The sequence below is a fragment of the Rhamphochromis sp. 'chilingali' genome (assembly GCF_963969265.1).
Source record: "Rhamphochromis sp. 'chilingali' genome assembly, chromosome: 8".
Classification (NCBI taxonomy): domain Eukaryota; kingdom Metazoa; phylum Chordata; class Actinopteri; order Cichliformes; family Cichlidae; genus Rhamphochromis; species Rhamphochromis sp. 'chilingali'.
The window spans coordinates 16175410-16199294 of record NC_137935.1 but is presented as its reverse complement, the minus strand read 5'-3'; the positions used below and the strand labels follow the sequence as shown (position 1 = coordinate 16199294).

General features: G+C 41.2%; 2 protein-coding genes across 2 annotated transcripts in view; one reads left to right on the top strand and one right to left on the bottom strand.

Annotated features, from left to right (window-relative positions):
• Positions 1 to 1283: 1283 nt before the first annotated feature.
• nmd3 (NMD3 ribosome export adaptor) lies at positions 1284 to 17770 on the bottom strand. Its single transcript, XM_080888745.1, has 16 exons — positions 17656 to 17770; positions 17220 to 17303; positions 13785 to 13919; positions 13525 to 13621; positions 12977 to 13057; positions 12331 to 12459; positions 11491 to 11581; positions 8814 to 8892; positions 8295 to 8391; positions 7680 to 7797; positions 5079 to 5224; positions 4557 to 4669; positions 4388 to 4460; positions 4114 to 4220; positions 2010 to 2080; positions 1284 to 1802 (listed from the first exon to the last, which is right to left on the bottom strand). The coding sequence occupies exons 2-16, from the start codon at positions 17261 to 17263 to the stop codon at positions 1669 to 1671; spliced, it is 1515 nt and encodes a 504-aa protein (XP_080744871.1). The 5' UTR covers positions 17264 to 17303; positions 17656 to 17770; the 3' UTR covers positions 1284 to 1668.
• A 1491-nt stretch (positions 17771 to 19261) lies between these two features.
• The window catches only part of ppm1lb (protein phosphatase, Mg2+/Mn2+ dependent, 1Lb), a 60796-nt gene continuing 56172 nt past the window's right edge, over positions 19262 to 23885 (top strand). The window contains exon 1 of the mRNA XM_080889241.1: positions 19262 to 20195. Within this exon, the coding sequence (XP_080745367.1) occupies positions 19797 to 20195 (399 nt within the window). The 5' untranslated portion in view covers positions 19262 to 19796. The remainder of the gene's footprint in view (positions 20196 to 23885) is intronic.

Below are 23885 nucleotides of genomic sequence, written 5' to 3'. Positions count from 1 at the left end.
TCTGAAATGTCAGGCACAGCTCACGAAGGCGCTTCTTCACACCGGACACATGTTTGTAAAGGAGCTGCAGTGAAACCACCGACTGCTGCTGCTGCCTGCGACAAGGACTGGGGAAATCATCATTCAAATCGGACATCCACAGTCTTAAGCCTTTAGGGACTTTGTAGTCTGTAAACAGGGAAACTACAGGTGAATTAGGCCAACACACAAAAGAGAGAGAAAGAGCAAGGGGGATTCGCTTCATTCGTTTTCCCAAGTAGATCTGATTACCGTTAACAACCTGCTCAGGTTTGTGAAAAACAAGGGCTGCCCCCTCCCCTCCCTGAGTCAAAATGTGAAACTAACACACCCTGTGATACACACATTCCTCTGTTTTATATTACATAAAGCTGGCTAGTGGCGGGCAGAACTGTTCCAGCAAACATGGTGGCATGTTTAACCACAGTTCCAGTATGGTTTGCTTTAATGCATTCACATACAAAAAAAGAAATCAGATTTAATAGAGTTAATTAACCCCCCTGTTAAATACATTCCAAGTTTTTATTGTTCTACTTCATTTATTGCTTCTAAACAACTGATTTAGGATGTTGTCACCGTGTTTATATATTTACATTCGAAATCCCACAAGCCTGACATTTATCATAATACATTGCTATATTATCCTGCATATTATCAGAATATCAAGCAACATAATCCAAAAATGTTAAAGTCTTGAATTTTACTGGTCCAAAAGCCTTAAATTTGAGTGTTCATGTGAGAAAAATTGTTCTGAGGAGCATTTCTGGTAAAAGAGTCGGCTTTAATGTGCAGTGGAATCCAAAATTTGTTTGGATCTTTACATTTTTGCACCTTTTCAGTAAGCTGGAGCTAGGAGCTTGTCATAAATGTGCCATTAGTGGCACAATGGGTTAAGCATAGACTTGAGAGCATGATTTGAATGAACTGTGAAGGCACAAATAAGTGCTGACTTAAATGTATTGCATTTAAAGCACATGCTGGTGCGACAGGCTTCAAACAGAGAGGGGAAGAATGCCCATTTTTACACTTTCGTTTTTAAATCAGCTCGCCTCACAGAGACTGTACGCTCGCTGGCTGAAGGTGTTGCAGCTGGACAGCATTTGCATTTTGCCCACAGTAGCCAAATTACACCATTAACAGACTTTGCTCAGCTTGCTGCCAGCCTCCTTTAAATGAGTTACTTCCCATATCTTCCTAGCACAAAGCTCCCTCTGGTGGATAAATAAAGCAAAGCACTTCACAACATGAGCCTCTAAACCAGCAGAAAATGTGTGGGTAAGGATTTATTTCGATAAAGCAGCTGTAACTGCTTCATTTTCATATTATTCTGATATGACAAAGAGGATCATATAAAGACAGGAAATGTGATCTGAAGACCCAGTTTGGATAAAATCCACTGAGACCATGGAGATAAATTATCATGTTTCATATGACTGAGTGCCATTATGACTCACAGTTGGTACGTTTTAACCATCATAAACCAGTACACCACTGGATTTGTTTGCACCAACATATCATCTGTCCGTGTTTGAAACGGTCCCCAATTTGCAGACAGTTCTAAATCCGGTGTGCAATTGCACCGTTGTATTGTAAACGGGCCTTTATTTGATAAATCGGCTGTCGGCGTCACAATGTCAGAACGCCGACTGGTTAGTCCGTCATCATGTCGGCACCCTCTCCTCCTGTGGCGTCCGTTAGACTCAACTCCTCCAGCATCTCCGCCAGGGAAACGCGTGGTGCTCCGTCATCATCAGTGTCGCTCTCCACCGGGATCTTTGACGCATCTGAAATTGAAAAATCAGCATCTGCTCATTAAGTGTCTCATGCATCATCTGTAATGAACGTGTGACACAACTTCCATCAGAACCTCAAGCAGCCGTTGACGGTAAATGAGCCGTAACCTGACAATAGAAACCTAAACAAAGGCTCTGAAATCTCTCTCGTGATGCTGCTGCGGGAGTAAGTCTGTGCTGCGGTCATCAGCTGCTCACCTCTGAAGATATTGACGTTCTTCCTCAGTGCCTCATCTTCCTCCAGGTCCTCCAGGAAGTCCTGATATTGCCTGAAGACAGAAAAGTAAGTTGAGAGCAAAACCAGTCTGGTTACTTTACAGATAACAAAAGACAAACCACATGACACTCTGCGCTCTTAGTACACTAAACAACTATTAACTCCCTTGAGTCCTCGTTTCAGGTATCGAAGTGTTTTTCCTATGTGGTCTACACCAGAGATGTGCGTGCTGGAAGTAACGGCTTTAATCTTAAAATGATAATAAGACCCTTTGGTTATTTAATCTCACCTCAAAGGGAGGGAGTAAGTAATCAGTTCTGATTGTTAGCGGTCTATCAACCAGTTTTTAACATGTAATTTTCACATTTTGTGCGTTGATAGCTCAAGCCGACTTAATTTTGGTGAAAAATTGGGTCGAGGTCATAGAAAATGTTAAAGTTGAAAAAACAGCTTAAAACGTTATATTAGGCACAATTTTTATGGATCATCTAAAACTTCACAATAATATACTGGGCCTTCCAGGACACGAGTACCTAGGTTGGCTAAGCATTTGACCTTCATTGCTAGCTCCAAAGTAAAGTTGACCTTGGGGGGAAAGAAATGTCAAGAAACCATATTGAGTAATACATCATATCACAGGGAGCGAGCTGTAAGAGACACTTTTTATGTTTTCTACACAACGCCCTTCGATGTCACAATGAGACCATAACAGGCAGACGCCAGCGTGACTTGACATCATAAAACATAAAAGTTTTAGCATAGCCTTTTACCTCTGGGAGAGTTGTGCCCTCTGACGGCTCTTTTTTAAGGGATATTTCCAAGGCGTTTCAAATTTATGCTAATTTTTTAATACTTCATGAGGAGCACCCCCGACCCCCACTTTTTGATTAGATATTTTTTTATTCACCTGACTATTAATTCATAATATTTAGTCCTGTCAAAAGATTAAAAAAAATTTTCTGTAATTAATCGTGATTAATTACAATTACTTGATCAATAGCCTGGTTGCAATTACATTTTTCAACTTTATATTTAAGCTTGTAACAGACATTTATGGAATATAATGAAGTAAATGCAGAATAAACAAAGAATGTTAAATGCTTAAATTCAAAGAGAATTTGAAGAGTGTTCTTCAATCTTTTAACACAGGATCTCTCCTGTGAAATACAACTTACCGTAAAAAAAATGAAACCATATACTAATAGGTAAGCATACAAAAATATATAATATATATTAGTGCTTGTCAAACAATTAAAATGTTTAATCTGATTCGTCACAGGGTTACTGTGGATTAATTTTCATTCACATTTCATTTTGCGTGAGCAAACGGACTCAAGAAAAAAGGGAAAATATACACATTTAACATGTTTATTGAACATTCATGTTAGCAAAAAAACTGTAAATATTTATCCACTCCCTCTCTGTCACTCTTGGGGAGGCACGAGGAACCACAGTTATGTAAAGCGCGTGTCCTCAACTATATTAACAGCTCTGCAGTTCCACTTGGCAACTGTGTCTGTCAATATGTTTAGAAATTGTATGAAAAGCTTAAAACTAATAATGAATCATTTTAAGAAGTATTTTCTGTGTATCTGAGTCTGAAGCAGCTCATTCATCTGTTACGCCTCCACTGTCGTCCAAAAACACACATCAGTGAGCTACAGCGCTATACTGGTTGAAACAAATCATTCACACCAATAAACCTGATTTTTTTTTTCCAAGTGAAAACTATACAACTTCAGGTTGACCCTACAATAATGGAAGGAAAACTCCAACAATTAGATGACCCCTATGTGGGAGCACTAAGCGACAGTGGGAAGGAAAATCTCTGGCAGAACCAGGGTCAGGGAGGGGAGCCACAATCAGCTGGGAGTGAAGGGAGGACGACAGGAATACAAAAAACCCCCAAAAAAACCAAACCACTGTACAAACATCTGAACATAGTCCCAAACAAAAGTGCTTTTTAAACTTTTAAGTCCTTAATCTTAGCCTAAAAACAAAAAAAACAAAACATTCCCAAGACAGCTTAGAGGTAAATGCTTGTAAGCCATACATCATTCATCTCAATGAGCTGAGCAGTCTTACCTCTCATCATCTGTGTCCATGCCTTCACGGTCTCTGGCCATCTCCTGCAGTTTCCAGTTCCTGCGCTTCACCCTCCTGCTGCGGTCGTAGCTCTTCTTGATCAGCACCTTTGAATGTACAAATGCTCAAATTCAACAACACACGGCATTTTTGTTCCCATGCGATTTAACGAAGGGATGAACGTTCAGAACTCCATGCAGGGTTTTAGTTTGCCACTAGAGGTCAGTGTTAATCAAGTCAACAAATCGTGTCGCTGAGTGCAGGTGACACTTACCACATCAGGAACATGGTGAGGGTTCATCTTATTAAGGTACTCATCATTGATGTTGGAATTGGCAAAGTCAAACCTACAAGATAAGAAGAAAATTAACCACTGACCATTATTTCATTATTTATTATTACTCTTATTTATTCATTGTTATCCGACTGTTCTGCGTACGTACCCCAGCACCAGGTCTCCAATATTGAGAAGGTGGCCCAGGAATGTACGGCAGTGGTACTGCTGACTGGTATTCATCTCTGATGTTTTCTGAACCCACACCTCAGCCAGGGTGTGCTGTATACACACAAACACAAAGAGGGAAGGGAAAATCCAAAATGTTTAAAGCAATCAAACAACATTACTCCTGTTCTTTCGTCCAAGTTTGCTCACTCAGGTGCATCAATAATAATGCAACACTCACACACACACACACACACACACACACACACACACACACACACACACACACACACACACACACACACACACACACACACACACTCACACTCAAAAGAGCGACGGGAAACTACACACCGCACTCGCCTCAAAAGAAACACTCCTGACTGTTTGTGTCGATTTGGCTCGAATCCAACATACAGGTTCAGGGATAATGTAATGGTTTGCTATTGATTTTACTTCTAAGGGAAGAGCAATGTTCCCCCATAATGCAATCTGTTCTGCACCAACACACACGCGCCCTTACTTTGTTGGACCTCATGCCAGCTCCAGCACCCAGCTTCTGGTCTCTGATGATGTCAGTGTCCATGACTATGAACTCCTCCAGCTGGCTTGGGTTGAAGAGACCGTTGAAGGGGTTTCGCCAGTATGTGTTCCCGTCCACCTCGGCAACTAGAAAGATACTTTTGATTATTTAGAGTAATTAATTAAAAAAAAACAAAAAAAACCCCACACACTTAACTTTCCGGATATTTAAATAATTTTTTCTGGAAAAAATACATACACTACTCAAAAAATATGAAAATAACACTTTTAAATCTGAGTATAGCATCAAGTCAGTTAAAGTTCTGGGATTTTGACCCAATATAAAGAAAAATTTGGACCCTACAGAGGTTACACAGGTAGGTCCGAGGCACGACACATCCATCGAGTGGTGAACAGACCTCTACAGGTGAGGCAGCAGCAACCTGACTGCCAAACTGGGAAGAAATCCTTGAACCTGTCAAACCCTGCTGCAGGGTTCCTGGGCACCTCCTGGTGCTCGACAATGGCCGGCCACATGTGATGACAGTTTGAAACCAGCTCATGCAAGGAACTGATATCACTGCCTGCCCCCCCCCCATGCTCGCCTGACATAAATCGAACAGAACACCACTGGGACATATGTTTCAGTCCTTCTGACAGGTTGCACCTGAGACCGCCCAGGAGCTCAGTGATGCCCTGGTCCAAATGTGGGAGGAGATCCCCAAGGACACCATCCATCATCAAGCACAAGGAGGCCATACAAACTACTGAGCACCATTTGGATTTGCTGTAATGAAATTTCAGTAAAATGGACTAGTCCTTTTCACTTTGATTTTTGGGCTGTATTTGAATTCAGCCCACTGTCTGTAGATTAATTTCTTTTCCGTGAAAAGATGTGGCAAGTTGAGCCTTTCAATCCTAACAAATTACCCAGCCTATATCAGTATAGATATTCAGCGTGTGTTTTCTAAATCTTCCTTTCATTTTTCTAAGCAGAGTATTAAAAATATTCCAAGTCTGATTTATCCATAAGTGCTTTTTCTTTCTGTTCGTACTGTAAACAAACTAGACAGGAAGATTGTCTTCCTGTCTATACTGCAATCAAACTGTACAAGCAGAAAAACAGAAACAGATACTTCTGATACATGAGTTAATTGCCTTGTGCCGCTGAATCTGCTCGACAGCCTTGAGGCTGTTTGTGCTTTTCAACCAGCTAAAAAACTTTCTGCTCCAAATATAGCCTGCTCTTTGAAGAGTAATTAAAAACGTGTGTGCTGCTTCAAGATGTGGAGGACCATCCAGCCTCTCACAAAATGAGCGATTACGCCACACGCAGAGGAAGCAACCCATCACTAATTGTCTCCGTGCTTGTATTGGTAATAAGTCCCCCTAAATCAGATAACTTGGCTTTGATAGAATAAATAATGCAATCTGAAATATGTTTTGCTCTCTGGGAGCACGTCTAATCTCGTGCTGTGACTGGAGAAGAGAGAAGCAGCCGAGTAAAATGACTGCGTGGAACATGTGGTCACCAAACTGGGGTCAGTCTAGTGCGGTTCAGAAGGGTGTCGACCAAGCAGCGATTCTCTGTAATGCAGGAAATACTTCTGGTGTTATGAACAATACAAGAGTGAAAAATAAGCAACCTGTGGTAATGTTTCTAAAAGTGCAGATACTGAAAGAGGCTAAACCGAGTGCACAGAGGCAACAACTGGTTTAACAAAGTCATACAATGAGAAACTACTCAGATGAATATTTAAACATTCAGCTAGTCGACTGTGATGATCGGCTTCTTATGTAATTACACAATTTCAGTTTCTGAGCAAATGTATTAAGTGCTAAAATCAACAGCTTCTTTTTCAACAATGCTAATAACCATTGGTAACAGACTTAAAGAAATCAGAAGACATTTAAATCTAGTGAATGAATTCGCCTGTTAATTAAAATGTCCATTATTTTTGAGCCATCAGCTGTCAAACGGTTTATAAAATGTAAACGTAAAATGTCCTGCTAAACGTCTCATAACACAAAACTGCTACTGTTAATTACAAATAAATTACTGGACAATTTTCTGTTGAATATCTGCAGCTTAACACTAAAAGGCCACTACTAATTGTGTTTACTATGAGATCATTCATAGGAATTCAAAATAGGCATGGGCACTTTAAACAAACAAAAAATAATAATAATAACAAAAATGAAATTACAAGTTAAATACACCGTTTGTCCAATTCAAGGAGATGAGCAGGGTGGATAGAGTCACGTGTGTTATGCGTGTTATAGGACTGTCACAGGAGGCCAGAGCACACAAAAAGCAGCCACACAGACACAGCTACAACATCTAAACTCCACACAAGAAAGGCCGGCCCGGCCAGCAGGTTCGAGCTCAAAAGCTACTTGCTGTTAGGTTTTATTACAATTTTTTTTTTCTTTTTAAAAGGACAACAATTATTTGCTGCACTTATCCCCGACTTAAACTACATCTCTGCTGACTGCAAGCCAACACAAATACGTGAGAAATGCTTCTACAACTAACCAGGTGAGCTGCAGACAGCGTGAGCCGTGCTGTCAGCTAAACGTGTCAAAACTCCTCCGTACTCACTCTGCAGGGTGCGGGGGTCGATCAGATGGATGGTGCTGGTGACACGGATGCACACGCAGACTTGACCCATGTTCCCCAGGCTCTGCGCCAGCCGAGGTGAAAGGCACACGACGTTGTCCTGGCAACCAGACAACCAGAAAACCGGGGGTCAAACTGAGGTCACGTGGGGTAAAAAGGCTTTGAACATGTGCTGAACAGCTTGTTTGCTCAAAAAATAAAAATAAAAAATATTTTATTTTCATTTAAGAAAACAAGTGTCCCTCCATGGAGCCCCTAGTACTGAAATATGAGGTGTTAACAAACCCAGTATATGTCATGATATTAAAGCATTCAACTGCACTGGGCAGCTAATCAACTACTGAAAATGACACCTGACAGGGATCAGTTAATCCCCACCTTCATCTTAATGTCATTGCTTTCCAGTTTAATCTAACCTGTCACCGTTAAACACAAATTCAACCTTTTTTATAAACTAACAGAAATATGTATAATGTGTAGGCCGTAGGAGTGACGAGGACAGTCGGGTGGGTCTCACTGCTAACAATGAATCATGGGATAAAACCTAGATTCAACTAAAATGAGTTCCAAATATAAACGCAACTGTTTGCTGGATACCTTGCAGACCGGTACGATCTCCATGGAGAAGGTGCTCTTGTAGTTGTATGTGTTTGAGTGGATGTCGTGAGAGATGAGGCGCTGAGATGCCTTTGACCTTTAAAGTTAAAAAGAAAGTATTAATTTTTATTAGTAATATTAAAACATTCACCAACACATGAAAGCTTGTTAAGTGTCAGTCGGACAAATGGTACAACAAAAGGGCCTAAAAGCACTGAGATGTTGTGCACACATGGAAAGGAAACATCCTGTGTAGATCATGATTATATAAACAGTTTCTGCCATGCAGACACAACACTTGCACACGGTTTCAAATTAATTAAAAACTTTAATATATTCCCTTTCTTTTTAAGGGGTTACATTCTCTTCCGATTCAGATGTATTACCGACAGGCTAGATTTCGCTAACACCTGCTAGCTAATCATCTCCACTTCCACATACAAACTGAACCCTGACAGACGCCATCACTGAACGCTGTGAAGGTCGTGCTGTGTGTTTTCAAAGGCAAGCAATGTTTACCTGCAGGGCACGGTGCACTGCAAGAAGTCCACCATCTTCTGAGCGTGCTGCTTGGAGCCGTAGTAGAAATCAATGCCCTCTGCGAGAAAAAGCAATACCATCAAATACACTTCACAGATATATTTATCACAGGCGTGCTTCGCAGGTCATCCCCACGCCAAAGAACATATGCATGAAAACGGCACATACCACAGAGCAGATGAAGAGGAAAGAAAAATATGGCAGCCACATGTAACCTTCTTAAAGCTTTCAAGTCCTGCCGAGACATGGAGATGATTTAAACAACCCCATCGGGCCAAAACTCTGCTTAACAGTCCCATCCAAGAATACAGAGGACTGCTGCTGCGATGTCACTCAATGCACAGCATGTGAGCCTCTGTGCATATAAGTATGTATGAAGTAGCACTTAGCATCCATAAGTAGGGTAAGAAACAAGCTTGCTCTGCAGGCAGCTGGTAAGGAACACCCGCTCTGATTAGAGCGCACTGATTAGATGTACAACGTGTGCCCCTGAGAGGCCCACGCGAGGACAGCTGCATGGAGTTATTGGTGCCAGTGATATGCATGCATGACTGGTTGCCTGGTACGGGAAGAGGTAATTAACACTCGACACATCATTATGCTCTCCTTCGCTCTAACCCACATTAGTTCCGCTGGTGACAACTAGGGCAAGTTTCCCACTTTGCAGTGTAATTTGGGTAAAAGTCCCCACAGCAGAGACGAGGCATTTCCCCTTTAACCCTCGGCACCCCATACCAGCCGCGGCAGGCTGGCAGGTTTCCACTACTGCCTGTGTATAAACACATTATTGCACACACAACACTTTAATATATTTAAACAATATGTGCACATTAAAAAGAAACAAGTGTCAATTAAATATTTGTAATATTTTCAGTTTTTTCCCCTCATTCATCAGTAGTAAATCTAGACTCTCAGTCCACTGTTTATGTCAGCTGTCAACATGCCTGATGTGAAGCGTCCGTGTCTATGTACTCTTGAGGACGCTGTAGAACGTCGCCGAAGGAGTCTGATACGTGTTGACCGAGCCAGCGAAGCTCATTTCTGACTGATGACAGTGACGCTGACTTATGCTGCGGCTATCCCGAACATTTCTGTGAGTAAGAGCAGCCGTTTTTGTTGGTGTTAGCCGCTGTTACTGAAGTAGATCTAATGCCGTCAGACTCAGGCAATTGGAGTATAAACTTTCATAAGATGCAAGAATATAAATCAACTGTTTATCATAGGGAAAGTGAGATTTTTAGGACACTCAAACCTAAGGTTAGCGTCCATAACATTATCTTTTAACCAGCTGCTGCAGTTACAGCCAGCTTATTGTCAGTGTTGGGAAGGTTACTTTTAAAATGTATTCCATTACAGATTACAGAATACATGCCCCAAAATGTATTCTGTAACGTATTCCGTTACGTTACTCAATGAGAGTAACGTATTCTGAATACTTTGGATTACTTAATATATTATCATGCTTTTTACAACAACGTGAATGCACTATTGCTGTGTGATTTATTACTATTACTGAACGTCCGCGACTCCGAACTGTAGTAAAGGGACCTCTGACTAATACGGCGGGGTCCCTGTCGGCTCGTAGCCGAAAACTAGCTTTACTTTGTTGTGTGGGTCAACTTTTCTTGCGACAGACAGAGAGAGGCGTTGAAAGGCTGCTCCAACGGAACTTATTGTTTTCGGAGGGAAACACGAACACGGTGTACAGTCGAGTCTTAATAGCTTACTTACAACTGGGCTCGTCAGGCACTCTTCTTGGCTGCAGTGGTTATTATTATATTTACATGCTTCCAGCTCCCGTTTTTCCTCGACGACAACTCGTACCTTTCCACTCTCCTTTTTCTCCCTCCTCGCGCTCACAGACACATAACGTGTATGGCAGTCCATTCTCCCTGCAACACGGACTACACTGCCCATGATGCTACATTCTTTAGAGCTATGCTTGTAGCATTCTGCCTGTTAGCTTAGCACAACAACAACAACGAAAAGGCGCTCTCTCACCCAGGAAACACACAGTCGCAGAAAGAGAGAGAGAGAGCGTCGCCCTGTAACCATGGCAACCGTAACGCTGCCGCCTGGAACAACAGAACGTAGCTGTCAAACAAAACCCAAACAGTCCTGACCCGCGACAAAATGAAACAGGAAAGTACCGCAGTGTAATCCATTTATTTCAACAAAGTAACTGTATTCTGAATACCACCTTTTTAAACGGTAACTGTAACGGAATACAGTTACTCATATTTTGTATTCTAAATACGTAACGGCGGTACATGTATTCCGTTACTCCCCAACACTGCTTATTGTTAGAAATGGGAGGTCTGCACATTTAATCTGCTGACAATATAAACTGGGAATAAAGCAGCATTTTTAATGCACATTCTCTCAGGTAAGAACTCTGACTTCTGGAGACGCGGCTTCAGCTGAGGAGGAAGAGGATGAGGTGGAGATGAGGGAGGAGAGAACAGCGGTGGAGGTGGCAGATGAAGAAGAGGAGCAGACAGAGATGATGAAAAGATAAATAAATATTTTGAAAGATAAATTCATTTATCGTTTGTGTTTATCAGCTTCTCTCTCATTCTTAGGAACCTGGAACATTATTATAGAATTCTATTGGCGTACACAGCGTTGTGCACATAATCATAGATCATTGACCTACCATGTATTTCTTTAATGTTGAGGGCATTCTGGTGGAGTTTATGCTTCAGGATCAGTTGCTCCAAATAGTAGAAAGTCTTTTTGTGTACAGTCTGATGGACAAAAGAGAAATCTTCATCACAGAGAAACTCATACTCATCCCTTTAAACAGCACAAACCTCGATAAGTAGCTTTGCATTTGCCTGCGAACACTCAACTTAATGGCATTCAATACAGCTGGGTTTTTTCCACGTCTGAGCAAGCTGTTTATTTCATGCATCTACGATCTGCTGAGCCTTTTCTGTCATGCAGCTACAGAGCAAAAGCTTTTTCAGTGACTGGCTTTTATTATGAAGTGGCTGAGTTATATAATAACATAGCTTAGCTTCACAGTAACATAACTATTAATCACTGAACTGCTAGTCTACTGTCTCTGCAGCAGTAAAGTTCAGTACGTCAGTACGGAGTGTCTTGAGTTGTATTTCCCAACAAGGACTCAGAGAGGTATGTTTGTATGTTTATATGATACACTAACAGCGCTAAGAGAAACAGTCAATGACCCAAAAAAACCGTAAAAAGTAAACATTACTCTTCTGAATGAAATTTGACGTCTAAAGTCGAGTCAGTGCTAGTGGAAAAAGAGGCTTTGCACACATTTTTCAGCTTTGACCACAAGCTTTACTTTTTAACCCTTTACTATGACAACCAATTTTACAAATGTGCTAAAATATAACCATTCACCATCCACTTCAATAACTGATAAAATGGTTCATGGTTTATTTAAAAGTGCTTTTAAAAAGCTTGAAAACAGCCAGAATGGGAAAATAGTTTGTACTTATTAGAGTGTAAGACCACAGGTCACCTTCTGACGAACTTGAACGACGGCCTTCCAGAAGTCTTTGGCCTCCACACGGTGGCAGTCGTCACACATCTGGGACTGGATGACAAACTCGACCACAAATACCTGTTGTAGGATGGCGCCATTCATCACCTGGAGAAGACAACAACAAGTCACACCATATGCTCCAACTCCATAGGAAACGATGACAAAAACTTGTGGCTGAAATTCATTAAACAAGCTGTTCAGGGAGAGCATATTTGAATTGTTATGCTTGAATTTTTATGTGAACAGGGAGAACTGCTGGCAGAATTATAAAGACCCTCCAACTGCACAAAACAAAAAAAAAAAAAAAAACACAAGGCTCAGGTTCTCACTAAAGGTCAAGGAGATGCGATGACAGCCAATGGCGAGGCTCGCTACTCTCACTTAACTCTCTGAAGAACAGACAGATCGCTTGTTCTTCTGATAAAACAACCTCAGGGTCACTTTGTAGTGGATGCACGTCCTACAACTTGTCACCACTTTTATGAATATTCTTAAGATTATAAAAAAAAAAATTAAAAGATTTTGTTTTAAACGTTCTGGACAAAAAGCACCTTGCTCATCTCATATTGTTAATTACAAATAGAATTTTCCCACACATAGAAACGTCCCCCTGTTTTCTAACCTCTTTCTGGATGGTCAGTTTCATCTTAATCCTTTTGGAGTGCGGCTCTGTCCACAGGAATCCAGCATCGATAAGTCGCACCTGTGAAGAGAGATGTTTTAGATCTGCGAGCACTGTCTGAGTATTGAGAAGTACAATAGTGAACGTGGTGCACATCATAATAAAAAAAGAGATAGATGGGAAGGATGCTGTAATGTAATAATGTATCACAGAGTACCTGCACAGAACATTAAACTAGAAGGGTTTTAAGAGGACAGCATTAAGGTTTTGATTAAACTTTACTGTCATTAAAAATGTAATATATACTTAAGGATATGAATTCTTAGCTTGCATATGTCTAAGATGGTCCCTCTCCTCACACAACCCAAAAACACAACAAAAAGAAAATGTGCTCAATAAAAAGGCAGGACTGAAACAAGCAGCTTGTGAATCTAATGTTACAAACTGGCACTGGACACCCCCTTATATTTAATTTATTCTAGAAATTTTTCACTTATGTAGAAATATGCTATTCGTCTTTAGTGACACTGAGTAAGAAAGAGGCTTACTTTAGACATGGAGCTCTTTAGTTTTTTCAAGCAAAGAGCAAGCAGCTCCCTGGACTCCAGAGCACACTGTACCCAGGTCGCTGGAGGCTGCAAGTACCTGCGTAAAAGAGGAAATGCATTTAAATAAAAACACACCGTTCTGACTGCTACATTTCACCTGTAAATGCCTTCTAAAGAGAAACAGTGATATAATGGGTGCACTGCAGTGTACAAAACAAATACAACTGTTATGTGTTTGTTATTAAATGCATGAAACGCACCGTTCACACTGCTTGCAGAAATGCACTGTGACTTGCTTGGGGATTCCCTCTGAGATGTCGACCTGAGTGCGCAGGCAGGCCACACACATGTTGGCTGGGTTAGGAGCAATGGGGACACCACAGGTACAGCAGAGGCTGGAGGGGAGAGACGCCAAAGTCAATGAAACACATATAAATGATGGGTTGTTTCAGACCCTTTTGTTGATGATATATATTTATATAATAGGTTTCAGCCTCTTCACTAAAGACAGCATGTACAGTACAATACAATGGGAGATTTTACAAAGCAGGTCGCAGCTTATGTTGTCGCGTTTTTCCCATATTTTTCTCATCACCTGAGCATTTTCTGAAAATAAACAGTCACGACGTTCACTTTACTTGATGACATAATTCATCTCAGTGGTTCTGGCAAAACTACACTTACAGTGCGCCATAATCAATTTAAAATCAAAAGCTACTGCTAGTTGTTATATTGGACTGAAGACAGCTGCAGCCCCTTTACCGCCTAGGGACATGTATTCAGATCAAGCCTATTATTTGACTAATAAATAAAATATTAATTATTTCAATTTTAAGTCTTAACAAAGACTGCTCCATGATCTGTATTCCACTAGTGATGTGTCGGGGCAGAGAAATGCTATCTTCTGAAAACTTTCCCACTTTTTGACAGGTTTGAGATCCAAGTGTTCTGAAGCTTTAAGAGCAGAAGTAATTTACATGAGAACAAGATATAACATAGTTATCAGAATCTGTGGGCTGCTAATCATTAGGGAATTTCTTTTGGTAACCCCTCACATACCGTATTTCCCGGACTACAAAGCGCACCTGAATATTAGCCGCACAAGCTAAAATCAGGGGAAAATCCTGTTTTGTACATACATTAGCCGCACCTGACCAAAAGCCGCAGGTGTTTCAAGGTTGACTTATCATATGTAAGAGAATATGCACAAAGGGAATTGTCAGGAAAGAGATGGCTGTTTGGAGACACACCCCTTTTATTAATATTTTGAAAAACAAGTTATGGGTACATATTTGCATAACTTTTTAGGTATATGAAGTGACACGGCTTTAACAAGAAGAAAAGTCAGTCATTCACCACCATCTTCCTGCGCACTAAAACCACCAAACTCCTCTTCTCCAGTGTCGGAAACAAACAGGCTCAGGGTGGCTTCGTCATCCACTCTCAGCTTCTCTCCTTCGTTGTCACTTTCAAAACCAAAGAAATCCTCGTTGTCAGTGTCAGAGTCGAACACCCTCAGAAGGGCCGTGGCGGTGTCCTCCTCTCCATGCAGCAGTCCAGCCCTTTGAAATCCGTTGGTGAGCGTGGATGTTTTCACACTTTTCCACGCTGTCAGAATCCACCGGTAGAGTTGAGCATAACTTGCTTTTCGCAAGTTTATCGCCGCTCGTCATCCACGCCTCCCGCTGAACGCGTAGCGCTACTTTGAAGTTTGTTTTTCGCGCTACTTGTACGGCACTATGTTGCTTGGCGGATGGACATGTGATCAACATACCACTCTTGATCCCCGATACTGTGTGTCTGATCACATGCCCTTCCACCAGGCAACGTAGTGCCGTACAACAGCGGAACAAACAAAACAAATCCTCTTACGATATCACAAAAATCATGGACAATCCATAGAAAAGCCGCACCTGACTAAAAGCCGCAGGGTTCAAAGCTGGTGCAAAAAGTAGCGGCTTATAGCCCGACAATTACGGTAGTTACTGATACCAGAAATTCTGTGGTGTCCTACTGGTGTCAGCTTTATGGCACTGGTAACCAGTTTTATTTGGTTAAAACATGTAGAACTGGTTCGAGATTGGCTAATAGCACTGGATCGGTGGAAAAGGATTTGAACCAAGTTTGTCAACAGGGCTCTTAATTAGGAACTTTTGGTCCAAATCAGCAACACACCCACTGAAAAGATGGTATATTTTATTTTACTGCAGTTGTGCTTTATGGATGATTTAATGAAAAAACAAACAAACAAAAAACCCAATCATTGTCCCCCACATGACTCCATCAGAATCTATTTTTTTTTTTTGGTACAATAACTAACGGAAGAAATTATGTATAAGCGATAAGCCTGATTTAAAAATGTTGGTTTAAGAAAAAAAGAAAAGAAAGGAAATTTCTTATGCTACAACTGACCAGCCGCCTATGCCATGTAGTGATATTACCCCTGAAAGTTAACCAAAAATGCACTTTTTGATTCTTTTTTCCAGTGAATTATAACAAAGCAGATCAAACATCCAGAGTACCAGTGCTTCTTCCCATTACGTTACATTACAAACATGACCACTGGTGCAGTTTTGCTATTGAAGCCATGACTATACTGCTGCTCAAAGTTGATTACTAAAACAAATATACAAATATATACAAATATAATATACAAATATTTTGGTTGATTTGCTTGCAGTTTTAAAACAGAGCTTACATGTGTCCAGCCCTAAATTTTTCATGTGTCTATCGACTGTACTTATGTTATAACATTACAATGTTATGAGGGCTCAAAAATGCTGGAAGCCCAACATTTCAAACCACCCTGAATGTATACACTTTGCATATGATGGGGGGCCAAATCCACTTGAGTAATGGACACTTGAAAGAAACAAAAAAAAATTTTCATTCCATTTCCTGCTGATTGAGTAAATATTACAAGTTGTACTACATAAAGAATAATATCATTAGATGTCTAACCTGAATAGAACAAAATCCTGTAGTTTCCATATGGCACTCAAATTATAAGTGAGAAAATAACTTTGTTTAAGAATTGCATATTTCTTTATCCCCAAATCACAGATTCTGGTTCACTTTTATGGTATGGGACGCCAAGGAAAATGTCAAGCTTTTATCTTTAATAGTTTTTAAAGATATTTACATTGAAATGTTACCATGGTCGAGCAGAAAACTTTATGACTCAGGCTGCTGCTGCTATGTAGTTGATTATTCTGCTTGCTGATAGATAGCAAGCCAAATATCGGTCCTTGCCTCCTATTGGTAGTTTAATACCACCATTAAAGGAAATATAGGCTTTATAGTTAATAATGGATTGGATTTATATAGCGTTTTTCAAGGCACCCAAAGCGCTTTACAATGCCACTATTCATTCACTCTCACATTCACACACTGGTGGAGGCAAGCTACGGTTGTAGTCACAGCTGCCCTGGGGCAGACTGACAGAAGCGAGGCTGCCATATCGCGCCATCGGCCCCTCTGGCCAACACCAGTAGGCAAGTAGGGTAAAGTGTCTTGCCCAAGGACACAACGACCAGGACAGAGAGCCCAGGGATCGAACCGGCGACGTTCCGGTTACAGATGCGATTCCCAACCCCCTGAGCCACGGTCGCCAGTTAGAGGCAGAGATGCTATCCACAGTCTGGAGAACGAGCTTTGCTGTTAAAACTCACACAGTGCTAAAGGGCTGCACTTACATGTTCCCCTGGCTGCTTGAGGCAGGAGCCTGCATGTACTCCATCCTTGCCAAGCTGAGTGGGTCTCAGGTGGTCCAGTTATCTCTGAGGACACAAACATGACAGATGTAAAGTGGCCCTGTCAACGCTGAAGCACAACACAGGCGACTGGGAAAAGAAAGGGTTAATAAACGTTAACCCAGACAGGCTTATTTCGTTTCCAAGCGTTCATTTAGAAACGGAGATACAGATATCTAAACAACGCTAAAGCTGCCCTAAGTACAGTTAGCACTGCTAGCCTGGCTGATGCTCTTGATACAGTGTGTTAGCACTGGAGGCTAAACTGCTAACTCTTCTGAGTGATTCTCAAAAGTTTTCGCGGAGAAACAAACACACAGAGTCGACTGAAAGTATTCAGTAACTACAGCTAAAGCGACCGAGTGTTGACAAAACTTACTGATCTTATTTTGATGAGAACTCAACAGCACACAGTAAACGAGGTAGCCCCACGTTTTACCCACAGAGGACCGAGAGAGGCTCGATGGCGTCAGGCAGGACTCAAGGACCCCGGGACTGTCTTTGTTTGCCTGAATACATTTCCTCATAAAAATTTAAATCAAATAAAAATGCCACTTAAATACCAAATAGATAAGAAATTATTACTTGTTTTTCCAATTTAAATCTTGTATTAGATAATCTGAAACGCTGATGGTGGTATATATAATCATATATCTTAAAAGGTAAAGTAAAAGTATAAGATTATTACCAGAAGCGTTTTAGGCAATTAGTTAAAGATCATTTTAATGTATTGTTGTGAAGAGGAGTTTAACATTTAACTGACTGAATTAAAATTAGAAAATCTAATTTAGTAGGTAAACAGGCATGCATAGCATAGCGAAGCTATTTATATTTATAACAATACATCAAAGCTCAGTTGATAAACTTTAACTTTTGTGCCCTTTCTCTTTGTTTTTCTTTAGTAAATATGGTAAAAACAGAGTCATTTAAACTTTCCACCAAAACTCCTGCTAACATCTTTTTTTTGATTCATTCGTTTGCCATTTTATTGTACGTTAACAAATAGAGGGGCTAAACTGAGGACGTGTTGATCTCACATTTCACTCCTGGTGCGACTGATATTATAGTTCTAAAAACAATAATTTTACAAGTTTTCTCAGTTTGTTTGGGTTTGTTTGTTTGTTTGTTTGTTTTTTAGTGGTGGTGGTGGTGGTGGTGGGGGGGGGGGGGGCTGAGAAGAACTTCTGACATTAATACAGGAACTCCCCTTTTGTCCTATAACATGACAATTCTACCTTGCCACAAACACACTGGGCCTAATGAAAGGTTATTTATCTGATTTAATTTTATAATGAAATGCTGCGTGTTAGCATGTGTTTAAAATTATTGATTCACGGAGGTCTTCAGACTCACCTGTGGTATGACTGGTCCTTGGACGCCTTCGAGTTCTGTCGTAAATCTCCCGTGCGGTTTCTCTCTTGGTGTCTTGCTTAACCCCTGGTGAGATTTTAGGCATGGCTGATATATAATTGAGCAGTAGAATTTATAACATTTGGATGAAATAACATAATGCTGCAATAATTTAATTTTTGTAAACAGTCTGCAGTTTTCTTATTGGTTTCTCTACTGAATTTTAAGCCAGTGAATGCGACAACTTATTAAGTTTTAGCCACACCACAACTGTTCTTTTCTTTCAAGTGATTACATTAATTAACTAATTTATTTATTTATCTAAATGTATCTAAATTATTTATCTAAACGGCTGTAGATTACATTTCTTTGCATCGCCTAATCACCTTGTTTTCAGACGTAACCAGCTGCAGTTGAATAGGTTTTTATTTTATTTTATTTTATTTGTTTGTTTGTTTGTTTGTTTGTTTGTTTGTTTGTTTTTTTTGGGGGGGGGGTCGGGTCCCTTATTTAAACGGTATCACTATGCGTTGTCTGTGGGTAAGTGTTGATATTTTAAATGCAATTATTTCCTACAACTTTGAAGGCGAACTTTACGAGCTGCACGTGAAAGCAGCACGGCCGTTTAGGAAAGCAGCAGCGGGGGCTTCGCAGCCAGTGTGGCAGCTGGGAATGTGAGGGTTTCAGCACAGGCTGCTATTTCAGGACTGGAAACAGTAGCAGGGCTGGCCGGGGAGGGACAGGCTCTGCCCACAACTTTACTCTAGCCAACACACTGGCTTAACCTCAAGTCCAAACGGAGGGGAGAAGCTGCTGTTTCCCGCCTGGAGTGTCCGTGTTCTCGGACCGCGGCAGATGGTCAGCGGACAGCCGTTGGTGGTGGCTCACTGCTGGGCTGAATGCTAGAGGGAACCAGCCGGTGCACCGCGCTTCTCCTTCTTTATCTCGCCTCGGTCGCTGATACGTCCCAGTGAAGTGTCACTCGTTGGTCCAGTACAACCTGAATGTTTCCCGGCGTGAGTAGCTCGGTTAAATGTGTATGTTTCGCCGCTAACCAAACCAAACACGGTAACATCATCAACAACAAAAACAGCGACGATGGAGTGAAATCTGCGGCGGGGGGGCGAGCGACACACAACCTGCCGCGATTTCCTGCGCGTGAATAAATAAATGATAGAGGATACAATGACCCTGCTGTCTCTATTAGGTCGGATCATGCGTTATTTTCTGCTCAGACCGGAGACCTTGTTCTTGCTGTGCATCAGCCTGGCTCTGTGGAGTTACTTCTTCCACACGGACGAAGTGAAGACCATCGTCAAGTCCAGCCGAGATGCGGTCAAGATGGTCAAGGGGAAAGTGGCGGAGATGATGCAGAACGAGCGCTTCGGTGGGCTGGACGTCCTGGACGCGGAGTTCTCCAAGACCTGGGAGTTCAAGAGTAACAACGTGGCCGTGTACTCCATCCAAGGCCGGCGAGATCACATGGAGGACAGGTTCGAGGTGCTCACCGACATCGTCAACAAGAGTCACCCGTCAATCTTTGGGGTTTTTGATGGCCACGGAGGAGAGGTGAGTAGGGCACCCAGGGGGACATTAAAGTGATCTCCAGGGGGGCTAAAGTGTGGGTTTGAATGAGTTATGTCTGGTCCTTTTCTTAGACCTGCTTTTATTTCTTTATTAAAAGCACGAATGAGACTAAATAAAGCAGAGATCTTATTCTGTATTTCAACCGAAGCTGTCCTCGTTGTACTTTTAAATAAAGTATAAATATGAGGGATAAAAATCTACTTTCTATACACCTAAAATAACTTCTAACGGATAAAGCGATGTAGTCCACCCCATAAATCATTTATTACAGTGTATTAAGTTACATAGAGTTAATGTGTAGTGATGAAGGGGATATTTTCCTTCCTCAGTTTGAACCCTGTGTATTTTTTTTGTCTCTGTGGTAATTTAATAAAACACAAACTAATTCAGGATTATGCAATTCGGGGGAAGGAGAAACTGAACTAATGAATGTCTTGAATGTGTTAACACGGAGACTCTTTAAGACAGGGACTCGAGGTCGAGTAATTAGGCAGGATTCACTTTGACGTCCCGTGTCATTGATGGGTGCAAGTTATGACTTTAATTAGGACAAACCAAGTGACACACACACACACACATACACACACACACACACAGAGGCACAGCGACACTGGGGCTTCTGGGTTGTCTCGTTACAGCCCTGCAAACACACTCACCCTCCCTGTGAGAGAGTCTTCTTTTAGAACGCATGCTCTTTATTTCCAGCTTATTTCTCTCCAAAAACAATCTCTCTTGGGTTTGTTTGTCCAAAGCAGGGATGCATCCCCCATAGTCTAACACAATTATAGCTGGAAGGAGAAGGATAAACTCAGATTTTTTTCAGATTCTATCCGGGGCCCCATACTGTGAGGAAAAACACAGATGACATCGATCACTAGTCCGCTGGTTACAGCCGTTCTCCTTTGCTTTCTGCTTCCTTGGTGCTAATTAATGTCAGGGCATCGAGGCAACAGCCTGACAAAGCAGCTCACAATGAGACCCTTAAAAAGTGCTGTCAGTTAAAGGGACAAAGAGCATTTGACATGATGCCACAGTCAGGCGGGAACATGAAAACACTGATTTATTATGAAGTCGAAGCATGCCTCTGCTCGGGCATTGTTTTCTGAGGCTTCGACTGTGCCCTCAGCTGACAGTGCTGATGCAACAGAGCCACCAAATAGAAAGAAGAAGAAGAAACATAAACTCCAATAGACTCTTCTCTTCTCTTCTCTTCTCTTCTCTTCTCTTCTCTTCTCTTCTCTTCTCTTCTCTTCTCTTCTCTTCATTCTGATGAGCCACTTCTGGTGGAGCTCAGTGCTTTTTTAAAAAATTTTTATTGTCTCACTGCAACAATCTTCACTCCTGAGGTTGACTGCTGTACTCTGATTGAGGCTAAATGATAACATACTAAAAATAGGCAGCTAAAGGCATCGAGGTGGCTTTTCTACTAGGGGAAATTAAATTTTAGGCCGCAACGCTGGATGCTGCAGCTTTTTGACCAAAAGTGGTCATTGGATTGGGTTTCCCCTCATGGCTTCCTTCCCTCCTCTGTGGAGTTCATTTTTAGCGATCAGTGGCCTAACCTGTTAGCGCTGCCACAGCTCACCATACATGTGTTTAAGAAAAATAAGTAGGAGATATGTTTGTTGATCTGCCAAGGGGAAAAAAGAGAGAAAACGGGTGGGAGAGCATCGGTGGCGAGTGGGAAGAGCGAGAAGAGATGCTTAGGATTTGCCTTTGGATGTGAGAGTCTGCTTTATCGTTGCATGTCCATGGGCATCGGTTTATTCCCACGCCCTCTTTTGAAGTGTGGAAAATGGTTTCCAGTCAGCAGCCTTCGGAAAATAAATAAATAAATAAACATAAAAAACTTCCTCTCTTTGGTGGATGTAGATATTTTTATATTTATACTTATTTATTTAGCCAGAGGGCATTAAGCGGAGTGATGCTGTGTGGCCCAAGGCAGCGTCAGGATACTGGCTGTCTCAGCTGGCTTGTTAGTGAGGTGTCAAATGCTTCAATTTCTTTACACACGCACGTATGCGCACACACTCTGCTCATCCAGGCCACATATACACAGTCATTAAAGCAATGTCGGACTTGTGCCAGCATCTTTTTAGCATCCAAGACTTTAGCCCTTCTTGGATGTTTACAAATCCCATAATGGACAAAAATGTAAAGTCCACTTTCACTGGGGTGTGAGCATGCTAAAATAGAGAAATACAATCAACTCAGAGGAGGAAATTGTAGTTTAAACTACAATAAAGGCTGCCACCAGTGGTTATGTTATATAATTGATTAATGTTAACTGATAACTATTTAATTACAGGAAATTAAAAAAAAAGTGGCCTGTGTTGATGTCCAAGTCAGGTAAAAAACGTGATAATTCCATAACATAAAGAAAAGCAGCCAATGCCCATTACTAAGAGGCTACATGTGTGTGTGATGTCTGTCTTTTTAAAGAAAAAGGACATTGAAGGATTTATCAGAACAGCTGACAGTTTACCTGCATACCAGCTCTGGTTAGTATTTATAATATTGATTCATCATCTTGGCTTCACAAAGCTTTCAATTTCTTCCTGCAATCCGTTATTGTTAATGCATGTACCGGTGCTGTGAGTGAGGGCAGGCACTAAACGCTCTTGTAATTACTGTATCCTTTTTTTTTTTTTTCTCAAAGATATTTTTATTGAGTTGAAGCAACAAAGAAAAGCAAATACACGCAGAATTGACAAACACCAAACAAGCAAGTTTCACAGCGACTGTTAAAACTGAAATATCAGAATACAGATTAATGACACACTCACATGTCTTATAATTGCTCTGTATCCTATTATTGACAGGCAAACAGATGCTTTCTTGCCAAGAAATTGATCAGTACAAGATTGGTATCTTTCTCATTCCTGCTTTTAGTGATGTAGCTGGAAAAGGCAGGCAGTAAGCTTCAAACAGCTTGCATAGCTGTTCTCCAAAAAGTCAAACTGAATTAAAAAGCTGCATCCATAATTGCTCTTTATTTACAGTCATGTAAAATGGTTTTCACCTGACATGATAGAGTCCTGTGGAGAAACTGCTTCTTATCTATACCTTGTGATTAGCTCACAGAACCACTATTTAGCAGCATTAACTTGAACCAGTTGTTTTTTGCATGACTTTATCAGTGTCTCACATCATTGTGGAGGATTTTTTTTCCCCAGTCTTATTTGCAGGATTGCTTCAGTTCATTGAGGTTTGTAGGCATTTGTTTATACGCAGCTCTCTTAAAGCCCCACCACAACATTTCAGTCAGGTTGAGGTCTGGACTTTTTTACTGGCTCATTGCAACATTTTTATTCTTTTCTTTTTCAAATATTCTGTTGCAGATTTGCTGGTGTGCTTGGGATAATTGTCGTGCTAGCACAACCTTTATCTGTGAGAAATATGGTCTCACGAGAAACTCTAGAATACTTTAGTATACAGAGGAGTTCATGTTCAGACTTGGTGACTGCAAGGTGGCAATCGTAGCTCCTCTACTACCATGCTTGACAGCTGGTATGAGGTGTTTGTGCTCACATGCTGTGTTTGGTTTTCTCCAAATCAGACATTCTGCATTACAGCAAACGTCTCCAAGTTGGTCTCAGCTGTCCAAAGGATGTTGCTCCAGATACAGTATCTTGTGGTTTAATCAGATGCAGCTTTGTAAACCTATGCCAG